The sequence below is a fragment of the Perognathus longimembris genome, chromosome 18 (assembly GCF_023159225.1).
Source record: "Perognathus longimembris pacificus isolate PPM17 chromosome 18, ASM2315922v1, whole genome shotgun sequence".
Taxonomy (NCBI): domain Eukaryota; kingdom Metazoa; phylum Chordata; class Mammalia; order Rodentia; family Heteromyidae; genus Perognathus; species Perognathus longimembris.
Window position 1 is genome coordinate 1,101,846 of NC_063178.1, and position 16,240 is coordinate 1,118,085.

The 16,240-nt window shown below is 68.1% G+C and overlaps 1 protein-coding gene across 1 annotated transcript; it reads right to left on the reverse strand.

The window, feature by feature from the left end:
• Window positions 1-1,765: 1,765 nt before the first annotated feature.
• Window positions 1,766-8,104, reverse strand: LOC125367319 (proteoglycan 4-like). The gene is made up of 7 exons (XM_048367987.1): window positions 8,070-8,104; window positions 6,798-6,913; window positions 6,527-6,661; window positions 5,601-6,127; window positions 4,300-4,644; window positions 2,655-2,850; window positions 1,766-2,514 (listed from the first exon to the last, which is right to left on the reverse strand). Exons 1-7 carry the CDS (start codon window positions 8,102-8,104, stop codon window positions 1,766-1,768), a joined length of 2,103 nt encoding a protein of 700 aa, XP_048223944.1.
• Between the last annotated feature and the right edge of the window lie 8,136 nt (window positions 8,105-16,240).

Consider the following 16,240-nt stretch of genomic DNA (forward strand, 5'->3'; position numbering starts at 1 on the left):
TTCCCGGAGCCTGTCCTGGAGCCCGGCCCAGTGCCCTTCCTGGCTTACAGGCTTAGGCCCTTCCATCTTGGTCTCTGGGATACATTTGGTCCTGGGAGATTAAATTCCCTGGGGAGGTTAAATTCCCTGGTGCCCAGCCCCTGTGTGTGTGTGTGTGTGTGTGTGTGTGTGTGTGTGTGTGTGCGCCTGCACACACGCACACACGTGCTGGCACTTGAACTCAGGGCTTTGCTCTCTCACTTGGTTCTACCACTTGAGTCCACCTGCACTTCCTCCATCCTCTCCCTTGCTCCCCTGCCTGGCTCCTTCTGGTCCCACGGGGACGAGCTGCTTCCGGACGCATCGGCAGAGCAAAGCGGCCTCGGAAACACCAGCAGGCCCATAGCTCATTCAGAGACAGAACATTCCATCTCCAACTGGCAGAAAAACCACATTGTCATCTTCGATTAAGGTAGAAATTGAGGGGTGGGGGAGGCCAAAAGTAAGACAATAAGCTGAACACCAGGGGCTCGGCCTGTCATCCTAGATACGAAGGACGCTGAGATCAAAAGACTGTGGTTCAAAGCCAGCCTGGGCAGGAAAGCCCACGAGCCTTCTCTCTGCAATGAGCCACAGAAAGCCGGAAGTGGGTCTGTGGCTCGCGTGGTAGCGCGCCAGGCTGGGCGGGGCTGGACAGTTGGTCGTGGAGTGAAGTTGGACAAGGCAGCTGGCAGCGTGGGGCCACGGTCCTGGGTGGCAGCTCCGTCAGCTGGGCCACCTTAGCGCCTGCCCACGAGGCAGCCCTGCGCGTGACGGCTTCACGCCTCCGACCCAGGCGGTCAGCCGCGGGCCGCGCTGGCAAACGACACGAGCTCTGAGCTCGTGGGGGTAAAACATGAAGGGGCGGGGGAAGGAAACCCAACCACCCCCAAACCTAATGGGGTCCAAGAAGGAATCGAATGGGAGCCGCGGCTGACAAGACGGGGCCACCCACTTCCTGCGTCTTCCTCTGCGCGCTTCCGGGAGCGAGCTTTGCCAGATTACATCGTCTGAGGACGTTTGAGGGGAAGCGCTCGACCCGTTTGCTCCCCAGCAATCGGCTCTCGGGCTGCGGATGTAAACGTCCCTCGCCAGATAAGAGGCTCCTGATGAAGGAGACACAGATAGCGCCGTCCAGGCCCGCCCGCCGGGCCGCCCATCATTTGGTTCTTTCGAGTTGAAAGGAAGATGTGATTTACCACGTCCTTCAGTAGATAGATGAGGCTCTCCATAATCAGTTACTAAAATAAACCATATCATTGGGTGCGTGTCGACAGGGGAGACAACCTAACAGATGTTTAGACAATGGAAAAAAAAGCTGGAAATGTCTTGAACGCAGGAATGCTTTTAAAAATACGCACCGATTTGGGAGTGAGGGGGCGAGACGCTGTGTTTATTCTGTAAATGATAAATTGGCGGTGCCTGCTGTTCCGTCTACATAATCTGGAGGTTTAGGCTATGAGCATCGGCGACACGTTCATTCCAGCCTAGAAACCGCCAGTGGCCGCGGGGCTTTGAGCTGCCGAGGGCGTGACTCACGTGGAGAGGAAGCCGCGAGTCGCTCCGTGGAATCACAGGAGCTCTGCGGCCGGGAGGTCTGGAGGGGGGGGGACGCGGGGAGCTGCCGGGCCATCACCGGGAACGGGAGCGGGGGCCTGTGCCCCTCCAGCCCGCGCAGCCCGCGTCCCGTCCACCCGCCCCCCTCACCCCGCGTCCCGTCCACCCGCCCGCCTCCAGCTGCTCTGGCTCAGCCGGGCAGGGCAGAGCAGAGCCCTCCCGGCACAGGTGCGGTGCTGGGTGGCAGCCGCAGGGGAGCGGCTCCGCTCGGGTGCTGGGTGCTGGGTGGTGACCGCAGGGGAGCGGCTCCACTTGGGTGCTGGGTGCTGGGTGCTGGGTGGTGACCGCAGGGGAGCGGCTCCACTTGGGTGCTGGGTGCTGGGTGCTGGGTGGTGACCGCAGGGGAGCGGCTCCACTTGGGTGCTGGGTGCTGGGTGCTGGGTGGTGACCGCAGGGGAGCGGCTCCGCTCGGGTGCTGGGTGCTGGGTGCTGGGTGCTGGGTGGTGACCGCAGGGGAGCGGCTCCGCTCGGGTGCGGTGCTGGGTGGCAGCCGCAGGGGAGCGGCTCTGCTTGGGTGCTGGGTGCTGGGTGCTGGGTGCTGGGTGGTGACCGCAGGGGAGCGGCTCCGCTCGGGTGTGGTGCTGGGTGCTGGGTGCTGGGTGGTGACCGCAGGGGAGCGGCTCCGCTCGGGTGCTGGGTGCTGGGTGGTGACCGCAGGGGAGCGGCTCCACTTGGATGCTGGGTGCTGGGTGCTGGGTGATGACCGCAGGGGAGCGGCTCCGCTCGGGTGCTGGGTGCTGGGTGGTGACCGCAGGGGAGCGGCTCCGCTCCGGGCTGCAGGGTGACAGGGGAAGCGGCTAGGAAGGCGGGCGGCGGGTGACGGTGAGCAGCACGCGTCGATTCGCCCACTGCTTTGCCGACGGCGACTCCTTCGTACAGCTGCTTACAGATGACAACAATGGTTTTGCATCCGGTGAAAATCAAAAGGATGTGGCGGGACCGGAACCCACTGTGCACGAAGCCCCCGTCCCCAGCCTTCACTCCTCCCGCTGGTCGGGGCGCCCCGAGCCCCAGCCCACCTGGCGGCTGGGTGGCGGGGGCCGACCTCCGAGGCGGAGGCAGGGCTTGGTGTGGCGCAGGCGCGGGGGGCGGCCGGGCCTCGGAGGGACCCGGGGGGGCCTCCCCGAACCTCGCGCACACCCGTGGGCTGTCCCCGGTGATGCCCTGGGCGCGGGGGCGCAGGGTCCGGGACGCCAGAGGCGCGGTGGAGGCTGACTGAATCCCCGCAGAACAGCGGCGGAGGAGGGAGGAACTCCCCAGGCGCGTTTGCTTTCCTCCTCGTTCCGTGGGGGGACCCCGCCCCCCGTCCCCCCCCCCACCCGGGAGTTATTCCAGACTCATTCAAGGAAAAGACGTGTGCTCTGTGCAGCCGTGAACACCGCTGCTAGGGCGGAATGGCGCGCGTGCACGAAGACGGCGGATGGGCTTTATTTGAACAAGTCCTCCAGGCCCGTGTCCATCCTCCTATAGCTCGGCCCACAGGATCCACGCACGACACACACCCCCGGGCGGCCAGGTACACACACGGCCCACAGGATCCACGCACGACACACACCCCCGGGCGGCCAGGTACACACACGGCCCACAGGATCCACGCAGAACCCACACACCCGGGCGGCCAGGTACACACACGGCCCACACGATCCACGCACGACACACCCCCCCGGGCGGCCAGGTACACACACGGCCCACAGGATCCACGCACGACACACACACCCCCGGGCGGCCAGGCACACACACGGCCCACACGATCCACGCACGACACACACACCCCCGGGCGGCCAGGTACACACACGGCCCACACGATCCACGCACGACACACACACCCCCGGGCGGCCAGGTACACACACGGCCCACAGGATCCACGCACGACACACACACCCCCGGGCGGCCAGGTACACACACGGCCCACAGGATCCACGCACGACACACACACCCCCGGGCGGCCAGGTACACACACGGCCCACAGGATCCACGCACGACACACACCCCCGGGCGGCCAGGTACACACACGGCCCACACGATCCACGCACGACACACACACCCCCGGGCGGCCAGGTACACACACGGCCCACAGGATCCACGCACGACACACACACCCCCGGGCGGCCAGGTACACACACGGCCCACAGGATCCACGCACGACACACACCCCCGGGCGGCCAGGCACACACACGGCCCACACGATCCACGCAAGACACACACACCCGGGCGGCCAGGTACACACACGGCCCACAGGATCCACGCAGAACACACACACCCGGGCGGCCAGGCACACACACGGCCCACAGGATCCACGCACGACACACACCCCCGGGCGGCCAGGTACACACACGGCCCACACGATCCACGCACGACACACACACTAGAGCGGCCAGGTACACACACGGCCCACACGATCCACGCACGACACACACCCCCGGGCGGCCAGGTACACACACGGCCCACAGGATCCACGCACGACACACACACCCCCGGACGGCCAGGTACACACACGGCCCACAGGATCCACGCAGAACACACACACCCGGGCGACCAGGTACACACACGGCCCACACGATCCACGCACGACCCACACACCCCTGGGCGGCCAGGTACACACACGGCCCACAGGATCCACGCACGACACACACACTAGAGCGGCCAGGTACACACACGGCCCACAGGATCTGGAGGTGAAGAAAAGCCAGTTCCACGAGTAGTGGCAGTGGGCTCTCTTGGTGGAGTAGTGGCAGGTGGGCTCTCTTGGTGGAATAGTGGCAGTGGGCTCTCTTGGTGGAATAGTGGGAGGTGGGCTCTCTTGGTGGAATAGTGGCAGTGGGCTCTCTTGGTGGAGTAGTGGCAGTGGGCTCTCTTGGAGGAATGGTGGCAGTGGGCTCTCTTGGTGGAATGGTGGCAGGTGAACTCTCTTGGTGGAGTAGTGGCAGTGGGCTCTCTTGGTGGAATAGTGGCAGTGGGCTCTCTTGGTGGAATAGTGGGAGGTGGGCTCTCTTGGTTGGTTCCCCTTACCTATGAGTCAGGGCAGCTGTCCAAACCCACGCCGAGCCCGCAGCACAGACCCCAAGGACAGGGGAACTGGCTCTCAAGCCACGTTACTGACTGTGTCCTCCTAAATTACAAGGGTGGAACTAAAGCACCTTTGAGCCAGGCATAATGGCTCAGGAATGTCATCTAGCACGAAGGAAGGAAGGGAGGGAGAGGGAGGGGGAGGGAGGGAGGGGGGAGGAAGGGAGGAAGGGGGAGGAAGGGAAGAAGGGAGGGAGGAAGGGAAGAAGGAAGGGAGGGAGGGAGGGAAGAAGGAAGGGAGGGAGGGAGGGAAAAAGGAAGGAGGAAAGAAGAGTAGGAGGGAGGAAGGAATGAGGAGGGAAGAAGAGTAGGAAGGAAGAAGGGAAGGAGGGAGGAAGAGAAGGAAGGAGGGTGGGAGGGAGGGAGGGAGGGAGGAGGGGAAGGAGGGGGAAGGAAGGAGGTTCCTGGTCTCCTGGCGCTGCTCCGGGCCCGGGCAGGTGCGTTGCCTCGGGACGGCGAGCCGCTGCGTCTCATCCTCTGCCTGTGTGGGAAACATCGAGGTAAACCACGTGGCGTTGGGGGGCGGGGGGGGGGGCGCTGTCTTCCAGCCTCCGGTTCCGCCTCTGGTTCACAGCGTGTCCTTAGGGCAGCTGAGTAAGACGAGTCCCCCTTGCCTCGAGTGCGTTTGGAGCTCCTAACTCCAGCTCAAGTGCAGCGTGAGGAGCCGCGGCTGGCGGGGTGCCCGGGCTGGGCGGGGGGGGGGGGGGAGCTCTGCCACGCTGTCGAGGAAAGCCGGTCCTCACACCAGCCCTCCTCCCTCCCTGCCGGGCGGCTCCAGGCGCTCCCATGCCAGGCGCTGGCCGCAGACAAACCCGGGCAGCTGGACGCTGACCCCCGGGAGACGGCCTTGTTTGGGAAGGGGGGTCCCGGCAGCTGTGCTGAGTCAAGAGGAGTCACACCGAGACCGGGGCCCCAAACCCGGAGCCGCAGCCCGTGTAAGGAGACGGGATGGGGCGGGAGAGGGTGGCCGGCACCGGGCGGGAGGACGCAGGACGGTTCTCCTCGGGCCCGGGGCGCGGTGGCCCGTGGCGCCCAACCTCAGGCTTCGCCCCCGGCCCGTGGGAGGTGGACACTGGGTGTGGAAGGCCCGGCGCTCCGCCGCCCCAGTCGCACCTCCAGCCTGTCACGTCCGGCGCAGAGCTGGCGTGGACGGAGCCCTCCGGCGTGCCCCGCGGCCTTCGGTCCTGGGCTGGCCTCTCGCCACGGGCCTCGCGTCCCCCGGCCTCTTCCCCCCGGGCTTCGGGACAGCGGAGGCGCGGCGTGAGTCGTGCACGGCGTTGGAGGACACGCGCGTAGGCCCGGCCGGGGTCCGTGGTGAGCGTCCCGGTGTCTGCCGTGGAAGGGAGGCCGCGGGCCGGGACCGGTGGTCTCCGCAGCAGCCGCGGGCTCACGGGGAAGCCGGGCGTGCTCCGTGGGTCCCGCCGCCCTGGCGGTGGGCGTGAGCCCGCGTCCTGGCGAGTTCCGCCGCTCGGCACAGCGCACGCGGGGACCCGAACCCGTGGGGCAGCGGGGCGTGTGTCCCCACGCACGCGTGTGCTCCGGAGCCGGGAGAGGGGAGCGCGCGGACGTGCCCGCCCTTAGGACGAGATGGGCGTCTCCCCAGGGCTGGTGTGCGTGCGTGTGTGCGTGCGTGTGTGCGCGTGTGTGCGTGTGTGTGCGCGTGTGTGCGTGTGTGTGCGCGTGTGTGCGTGTGTGCGTGCGTGTGTGCGTGTGTGCGTGCGTGTGTGCGTGCGTGTGTGCGCATGCGTGCGTGTGTGTGCGTGCGTGTGTGCGCGTGCATGTGTGCACGTGTGTGTGTGCGTGTGTGGCCCGGCCTCCCGCCCACGGGCAGTGTCTGCTGCACCGGCCTCCACGTCCTGCTTTCTGGAAGTCTCTTGTTCACTCTGTGCCCGCCGCCCGGCCCCCGCAGACCGCGGCTCCGCAGGCAGGACGCTGCCCTCGGGGGCCCCGCAGCCGCTTGCTGGGGGGGGGGGCAGGGGGCAGGCCGTCCCCGAGTCCCCCGGCCGGGGGGTCCCGGAGGCCCCCGCAGGCCCAGCCCGGTGGGCCGCTCCTCCTCCCGACCCCCCGGCCCTATCCCCGCCTCGGTCCCAAAGGACCCAGGGCCCCAGGCTCGCTCCGGCCGTCCGCGCGCGTCCGGCGACTAGGGAGCGGCCCCTGGCTTCTGCGCAGCTGCTGCCCTTCCTCCCTGCCGGGCCGGAGCCGGTCGCCTCGTCTGCGGAGCACACGGGAGTCGCAGGTCGGCACCCGACCCCTGAGGGCCGGACGGGACACCCGGGCAGGGGAGGCGCTGGGCCGAGGCCCCGCAGCCCGGGGGCCTCCCGTGAGCCGCGGCGGGACGGGAGACGCCAGAGGAGCCGAATGCGCTAAGCCGGAGTTGGTGTTGAACTAGGGAAAGAGAAGCCCGGCGCCCTCCCCCCCCCCCCCCCCCCGGCCCAGCCCGGTGTGCGGGGATTCGATCAGGAGCAGACAACAACGGCAGTGAGGACGAACGCCGCTGCCCTGGAGGGAGAGGAAGGCAACGAGAAAGGGGAGAGAAGGGTGTTTCCTCGGCTCACACCCGAGGGTCCCCGCCTTGCACACCCGAGGGTCCCCGCCTTGCACACCGAGGGTCCCCGCCTTGCACACCGAGGGTCCCCGCCTTGCACACCCGAGGGTCCATGCCTTGCACACTCGAGGGTCCCCGCCTTGCACACCCGAGGGTCCCCGCCTTGCACACCGAGGGTCCCCGCCTTGCACACCGAGGGCCCATGCCTTGCACACCAGAGGGTCCCCGCCTTGCACACCGAGGGTCCCCGCCTTGCACACTCGAGGGTCCCCGCCTTGCACACCGAGGGTCCACACCTTGCACACTGAGGGTCCCCGCCTTGCACACCCGAGGGTCCCCACCTTGCACACCCGAGGGTCCCCGCCTTGCACACCGAGGGTCCCCGCCTTGCACACCCGAGGGTCCCCGCCTTGCACACTGAGGGTCCACACCTTGCACACCGAGGGTCCCCACCTTGACACCCGAAAGTCCCCACCTTGCACACCTGAGGGTCCCTGCCTTGCACACCCGAGGGTCCCCACCTTGCACACCTGAGGGTCCATGCCTTGCACACTCGAGGGTCCCCACCTTGCACACCTGAGGGTCCCTGCCTTGCACACCCGAGGGTCCCCGCCTTGCACACCCGAGGGTCCCCGCCTTGCACACCGAGGGTCCATGCCTTGCACACCAGAGGGTCCCCGCCTTGCACACCGAGGGTCCCCGCCTTGCACACCCGAGGGTCCCCGCCTTGCACACCGAGGGTCCACACCTTGCACACTGAGGGTCCCCACCTTGACACCCGAAAGTCCCCACCTTGCACACTGAGGGTCCCTGCCTTGCATACCCGAGGGTCCCCACCTTGCACACCTGAGGGTCCATGCCTTGCACACTCGAGGGTCCCCACCTTGCACACTCAAGGGTCCCCGCCTTGCACACCCGAGGGTCCCCGCCTTGCACACCGAGGGTCCCCACCTTGACACCCGAAAGTCCCTGCCTTGCACACCTGAGGGTCCCCGCCTTGCACACCTGAGGGTCCATGCCTTGCACACTCGAGGGTCCCCACCTTGCACACCCAAGGGTCCCCACCTTGCACACCTGAGGGTCCCCGCCTTGCACACCCGAGGGTCCACGCCTTGCACACCCGAGGGTCCCCGCCTTGCACACCGAGGGTCCCTGCCTTGCACACTGAGGGTCCACACCTTGCACACCGAGGGTCCCCACCTTGACACCCGAAAGTCCCCGCCTTGCACACTGAGGGTCCCTGCCTTGCACACCCGAGGGTCCCCACCTTGCACACCTGAGGGTCCATGCCTTGCACACTCGAGGGTCCCCACCTTGCACACCCAAGGGTCCCCGCCTTGCACACTCGGGGGTCCCCGCCTTGCACACCGAGGGTCCCCGCCTTGCACACCCGAAAGTCCCCACCTTGCACACCGAGGGTCCACACCTTGCACACCCGGGGGTCCCCGCCTTGACACCCGAAAGTCCCCACCTTGCACACCTGAGGGTCCCTGCCTTGCACACCCGAGGGTCCCCACCTTGCACACCTGAGGGTCCCCACCTTGCACACCCGAGGGTCCACGCCTTGCACACCCGAGGGTCCCCGCCTTGCACACCCGAGGGTCCACGCCTTGCACACCCGAGGGTCCCTGCCTTGCACACCGAGGGTCCCTGCCTTGCACACCTGAGGGTCCACGCCTTGCACACCGAGGGTCCCCGCCTTGCACACCGAGGGTCCCCGCCTTGCAGGCAGCCCGGGCCACTTTCAGGAAATAAGAAACGGATGGCGAGCGTGAAATACAAAGTGGGGTGGCGAAGAGTGGTGGCAGGAAAGGAGCACAGAGGGGGGGCAGGAGGAGGAGGACGGGGCCAGAGGCCCGCAGCCAGGGCAGGACGGCGGGCAGAGAAGGGGCCGAGCTTCCCCGCCCCGGGAAATCCTATTAGGCAGCTAAAATGAGATGATACTATAGCCACTCCTTGGCAACATGCAAACGGCTCCATTTAGCTGCTAAACATGTGATTCAATTCTGAGAGATTCCCCTCGTGAGACGGAGTCTTTTGGCGGCAACATCGTCAGCGGCGCCAGATCGCCTTTCTATTTCGGTGGCGCTTTTGTCTGAGTCGAGTATATGTCATTTCCTCCCAGATCCCAAACGATTGCGTTTAGGTCATGTGCGTGTGAGCGGGAAACAGTGACATGCCTGGGAACGGGGGAAACGTGTTCCTCGCCCTCGTTCCCGGTGTCCGCGGGGGAGGGGGAGGCCGGGGGGACGAGGGGGTGCGCGTTTCCCCTCGTGCCGATGTCTCCGAGGGCACAGGCGCCCCGTGAAGCCGCCGCTGGTCTGGCTGCAGTCTCTGCACCCTGCCCGGTCCTTCCACCCCCCCCCGTCCCCCCCCCCCCCCCCCCCGCCGCAGGCTTCGCTAGGCCGGGACGTGCTCCCGGGGCAGACAGGGAGGGGTGCTGCACCTGTGTCATGAGGAGGGGTCGTGCGAGGAGCTCACGGCGCACCGGCCTGGCCCTCCCGGGAGGCGCCCGGGGAGGACACCCAGGCAGAACCGGCCGCTGTGAACGCGCCCGTGCGCGGTGCCCCCGGAGGGGCGCGCGTCGGACGCCCGGGGCTCCCCGGGGCTCGGGGGTCAGGACGGAGCCCTCTCCTCTCGGGGGAGCGATGGCTGTGTCCCCGGGAGTCCGCCGCTCAGGACAATCACAGGAAATGTCTTGGGCCCGGGCTTCCCCATCCTCTGAAGTAGGGAGTCGGTCGATGACCAGCCTCTCCACCTCCCATCCCCCCGTCCCCCCCCCCCCAGCAGACTCCGCTCCCGTCACCCTCCCGCCTCCGGGGAGACGGCCTGGCAAACGTGGCCCGGGACTCACGCTTCCGTTTCCCAGGGAAATGACTTTGAACTGTCAGGAGGACAAGGTACCGGGCCCCACGCTGCATTTGCGTGCTGGACAACCAAGTCCTAGGTAGTGTGTCCGTCCGTGTGTTCGCTGCGCACCCGAGGCCCCGCACGGGGGTGTCCCGCCGGCGTTAACCTGCAGGAAAGGTGACAGCCGTGAGGCGGAAGGCCCCACTCTGCCCCTCCGGCCGCCTCCTCTCGCTGACCTTGACCTTGACCCTCACGGGACACGGCTGGGCCTCTGCCCACCCCTGGGCCGGGGGACCCATCGCTCTGCGCCTGGGGTGTCCAGATGTTTCTTAAACACAGAGTGGAAGGCCCGGGCCCCGGTTTTCAAGGCGAGGGTGGTGTGAAGAGGACCCCAGGAATGCTAGCACCCCGGGGAGGGGGTCCTGTGTGCCCGCAGCCAAGGGGCCCAGTGCCCGCGAGACCGACGGGGCCTCTGGCGCTACGCCGGCCGAGCTGGGGGGCGAGGGGCAGAATGACGAGACAGCGGGCCGGGCGCGGGCAGGAACCGCGGCTTCGCAGAGGGCGGGGGGGGGGGGGTATGGGCTCACCGTCCCTCCACCGGCACCTGAGACAGAAGGTGCGGGGAAGTGCTCTCCCCGCCCCCCCCCCAGCTCCGTGGGCTCCTGGGCGGCAGCCTCAGGACGGCCCTCACCCAGAGCGAGCGGCGTGGGGGGGGCGTTCACCGTGGCCTGCCGTCCGGGGGCAGCAGGAGGGCTCAGGTGGGCGGGGCACCCGCCGAGATGGGCTCCGCTGCTCCCGCCGGAGCTGAGGGTCTCGGGGCAGCGCCGGCGGAGCCCGGAGCCCGCAAGCGGGTGCCCGGCCGTGTCCTGGAGAATAGAGTGGACTCTGCGGCCCGGGCCGGGAGCTCGGCCTCGCAGCCAGCCTCCGAGGGCTCCGGCCCCCCCAGGGCGGGCATCGGGGAGCGCCTTCCAGGTGGGGGGGGATGCCCCTGCTCCGCCGTCTAACCCGAGATCTGAGCACAGCCCGGCGTGGGGGGGGGGCGCGGCGGGCGTCTTTCCTGGCCCTTCCTGAGCCGCTTTTGGTTCCGTTCCCATCTGGCACCATTTCCGGAGGTGAATTGATTTCGGGACGCAGTGGTTGTTGTCTTTTTTAAAAACCCCCTCATCAGGAAGCTTCTATACTTAGGTGTCATTCATCAAGGTTTAGAATTAGCCCAAATTTCTGCAGATTCTTCTTTCTCTCCTCACACAAGGCTGATGATTGTTGGTTTGGAGCATTAAGATGCAAATGACAGCGGGAGCCTGACACATTTGCACGTGCCTGGAGGGGGTGGAGAAGCGGGCGAGGCGGGGGCCACCAGCGCCCCCCTAAGCCAGAGGAGAAGCGGGCGAGGCGGGGTGCGGCTCCCTGGTTCCCGTGGCCAAGGCCACGGGAAGAAGAAACATTGAGCTTCCCAAGACCCTAGCGCTCGCCGGTCAGCCCTCCGAGCAAAGATTCTGCCCCGGCAGAAGTCAAGGTGACCTTGGGGTCGGGAGGCCGGCCGGCCACCCCCAGGATCCAAAGCCTAATTCTGCTTGGAGAGCGAGGGAAACCCGGTCGCAGCCCCCGACGGTCTCCATCTGGACAGGGGCCAGCGGCATCACCCCAGCACGCCCTCCTGACAGATGCCAGCGCCCCCTTCCCCGTGCCTCGCCCCCCCGCAGTGTCCACCCCCTCCTCCTCTCCTTCCTCTGCACCCCTCTTCCTCCGCACCGTCCTTCCTCTCCTCTGCCCTCCCTCGCCTCCCTCCTCTCCCCTCTCTCTCTCTCTCTCTCCTCCTTCATCCCTCATGTCTTACCTCCTCCTCTTCCTCCAGTTGGTCTCTCCTCTGCCTCTCTCCCCCATCCTGTCCACCCTGCCCCTAGACCAAGGCGGCATGGCTCAGGGACTGCCCCCCACCGGAGCCCCTGAAAGGACTTGGGGGAGCCGGGACCCCGTGGGGAAGGAGCACCGATGAGACAGGGAGATCTGGAAATTCCTCTTTCCCTTATTTCCCCCGAGCCGCAACTGCTGAACTATTTGTTTACATCGAAACCTTGCTTTCTCCACATGGGGTTTGGTAAAAAGAAGAACATTTCATGTATAAAATCCTGATTTTCCTCGTCCCGGGCTGAGGCGCACCGTGCCAACGGCGGGCTCCGAGGGACCCAAAACAGCAAAGCCAGCGCGCCGCGGCCGGGCGCGCCGCCAGGTTCCCGGCGGGAGGCGGGAGGAGGGGAGGGGAGGAGGGGAGGGGAGGCCGCGGAGGGGCGGGCTCGTGCCCAGGCTCCTCGGGGCAGGGGAGGCTCTGCCACCTGTCCCCGGGGCTCCACCGCAGTCGCGCCCGCTGTCGACCCGGCCCCCGCTGTGGGGGGGACCCGGGGCGTGAGCGGCGGAGCCCCGGCCCTCCTGGGGCAGACGCGGCGTGGACTCCGGAACGGAGCGCGGCAGGCTGCGGCGGAGCGGGGCGGGCCTCCGGGCCCCGGAAGGGCTGGCGAAGGGCTGGCATCGTCGGGATCTGGGAGAGGTGGCACGGGTGGCGCGGGGAGGCCAGCTGCAGCCCGAGCCCCGGGCGATGCTCACCAGCAGGCGGGCCCGGGCGGACATGGGGGGCCCAGCTGCACCGGCAAATGAAAGTCGACGTGGCGGTGGCAGGCGCTGGAGGGAAGCGTCTGCGGATGAGGCTGACGGGAGAGGCTGCCTCCCTGCGATCACACCACCCCCACCCCCACCCCAGAGGCCGTCCTGCCTGCGATCACACCACCCCCACCCCCACCCCAGAGGCCGTCCTGCCTGCGATCACACCACCCCCACCACCACCCCCAGAGGCCGTCCTGCCTGTGATCACACCACCCCCACCCCCACCCCAGAGGCCGTCCTGCCTGCGATCACACCACCCTCACCCCAGAGGCCGTGCTGCCTGTGATCACACCACCCCACCCCCACCCGCAGAGGCCGTCCTGCCTGCGATCACACCACCCCCACCCCCACCCCCAGAGGCCGTCCTGCCTGCGATCACACCACCCCCACCCCCACCCCCAGAGGCCGTCCTGCCTGCGATCACACCACCCCCACCCCCACCCCAGAGGCCGTCCTGCCTGCGATCACACCACCCCACCCCAGAGGCCGTCCTGCCTGCGATCACACCACCCCCACCCCCACCCCCAGAGGCCGTCCTGCCTGCGATCACACCACCCCCAGAGGCCGTCCTGCCTGTGATCACACCACCCCACCACCACCACCAGAGGCCGTCCTGCCTACGATCACACCACCCCACCCCCACCCCAGAGGCCGTCCTGCCTGCGATCACACCACCCCACGCCCACCCCCAGAGGCCGTCCTGCCTGCGATCACACCACCCCACCCCCAACCCAGAGGCCGTCCTGCCTGTGATCACACCACCCCCACCCCCACCCCCAGAGGCCGTCCTGCCTGCGATCACACCACCCCCACCCCCAGAGGCCGTCCTGCCTGTGATCACACCACCCCCACCCCCACCCAGAGGCCGTCCTGCCTGTGATCACACCACCCCCCACCCCCACCCCAGAGGCCGTCCTGCCTGTGATCACACCACCCCCACCCCCACCCCAGAGGCCGTCCTGCCTGTGATCACACCACCCCCCACCCCCACCCCAGAGGCCGTCCTGCCTGTGATCACACCACCCCCACCCCCACCCGCAGAGGCCGTCCTGCCTGTGATCACACCACCCCCACCACCACCCCCAGAGGCCGTCCTGCCTGTGATCACACCACCCCCACCCCCACCCCCAGAGGCCGTCCTGCCTGTGATCACACCACCCCCACCACCACCCCCAGAGGCCGTCCTGCCTGTGATCACACCACCCCCACCCCCACCCCCAGAGGCCGTCCTGCCTGCGATCACACCACCCCCACCCCCACCCCCAGAGGCCGTCCTGCCTGTGATCACACCACCCCACCCCGACCCGCAGAGCCCATCCTGCCTGTGATCACACCACCCCCACCCCCACCCCCAGAGGCCGTCCTGCCTGCGATCACACCAACCCCACCCCCAGAGGCCGTCCTGCCTGCGATCACACCACCCCCACCCCAGAGGCCGTCCTGCCTGTGATCACACCACCCCCACCCCCACCCCAGAGGCCGTCCTGCCTGCGATCACACCACCCCCACCCCCACCCCAGAGGCCGTCCTGCCTGTGATCACACCACCCCCCACCCCCACCCCCAGAGGCCGTCCTGCCTGCGATCACACCACCCCACCCCCAGAGGCCATCCTGCCTGCGATCACACCACCCCCACCCCCACCCGCAGAGGCCGTCCTGCCTGCGATCACACCACCCCCACCGCCACCCCCAGAGGCCGTCCTGCCTGCGATCACACCACCCCCCACCCCCAGAGGCCGTCCTGCCTGCGATCACACCACCCCCACCCCAGAGGCCGTCCTGCCTGCGATCACACCACCCCACCCCCACCCCAGAGGCCGTCCTGCCTGTGATCACACCACCCCCACCCCCACCCCCAGAGGCCGTCCTGCCTGCGATCACACCACCCCCACCCCCAGAGGCCGTCCTGCCTGCGATCACACCACCCCCACCCCCACCCCCAGAGGCCGTCCTGCCTGTGATCACACCACCCCCACCCCCACCCCAGAGGCCGTCCTGCCTGTGATCACACCACCCCCACCCCCACCCCCAGAGGCCGTCCTGCCTGTGATCACACCACCCCACCCCAGAGGCCGTCCTGCCTGCGATCACACCACCCCCACCCCCACCCCCAGAGGCCGTCCTGCCTGCGATCACACCACCCCCACCCCCACCCCCAGAGGCCGTCCTGCCTGCGATCACACCACCCCCACACCCACCCCCAGAGGCCGTCCTGCCTGTGATCACACCACCCCACCCCCACCCCCAGAGGCCGTCCTGCCTGTGATCACACCACCCCACCCCCACCCGCAGAGCCCATCCTGCCTGTGATCACACCACCCCCACCCCCACCCCAGAGGCCGTCCTGCCTGCGATCACACCACCACCCCCACCCCCAGAGGCCGTCCTGCCTGCGATCACACCACCCCCACCCCAGAGGCCGTCCTGCCTGCGATCACACCACCCCACCCCCCACCCCAGAGGCCGTCCTGCCTGCGATCACACCACCCCCACCCCCACCCCCAGAGGCCGTCCTGCCTGCGATCACACCACCCCCACCCCCAGAGGCCGTCCTGCCTGTGATCACACCACCCCCACCCCCACCCCCAGAGGCCGTCCTGCCTGCGATCACACCACCCCCACCCCCACCCCAAGAGGCCGTCCTGCCTGCGATCACACCACCCCCCACCCCCACCCCCAGAGGCCGTCCTGCCTGTGATCACACCACCCCCACCCCCACCCCCAGAGGCCGTCCTGCCTGCGATCACACCACCCCCACCCACACCCCAGAGGCCGTCCTGCCTGTGATCACACCACCCCCACCCCCACCCCCAGAGGCCGTCCTGCCTGCGATCACACCACCCCACCCCCAGATGCCGTCCTGCCTGTGATCACACCACCCCCACCCCCACCCCCAGAGGCTGTCCTGCCTACGATCACACCACCCCACCCCAGAGGCCGTCCTGCCTGCGATCACACCACCCCACCCCACAGGCCGTCCTGCCTGCGATCACACCACCCCCACCCCCACCCGCAGAGGCCGTCCTGCCTGTGATCACACCACCCCCACCCCCACCCCCAGAGGCCGTGCTGCCTGTGATCACACCACCCCCACCCCCACCCCAGAGGCCGTCCTGCCTGCGATCACACCACCCTCACCCCAGAGGCCGTCCTGCCTGTGATCACACCACCCCACCCCCACCCGCAGAGGCCGTCCTGCCTGCGATCACACCACCCCCACCCCCACCCCCAGAGGCCGTCCTGCCTGCGATCACACCACCCCCACCCCCACCCGCAGAGGCCGTCCTGCCTGTGATCACACCACCCCCACCCCCACCCGCAGAGGCCGTCCTGCCTGTGATCACACCACCCACCCCCACCCCAGAGGCCGTCCTGCCTGCGATCACACCACCCCCACCCCCAGAGGCCGTCCTGCCTGCGATCACACCACCCCCACCCCCACCCGCAGAGGCCGTCCTGCCTGCAATCACACCACCCCCACCCCC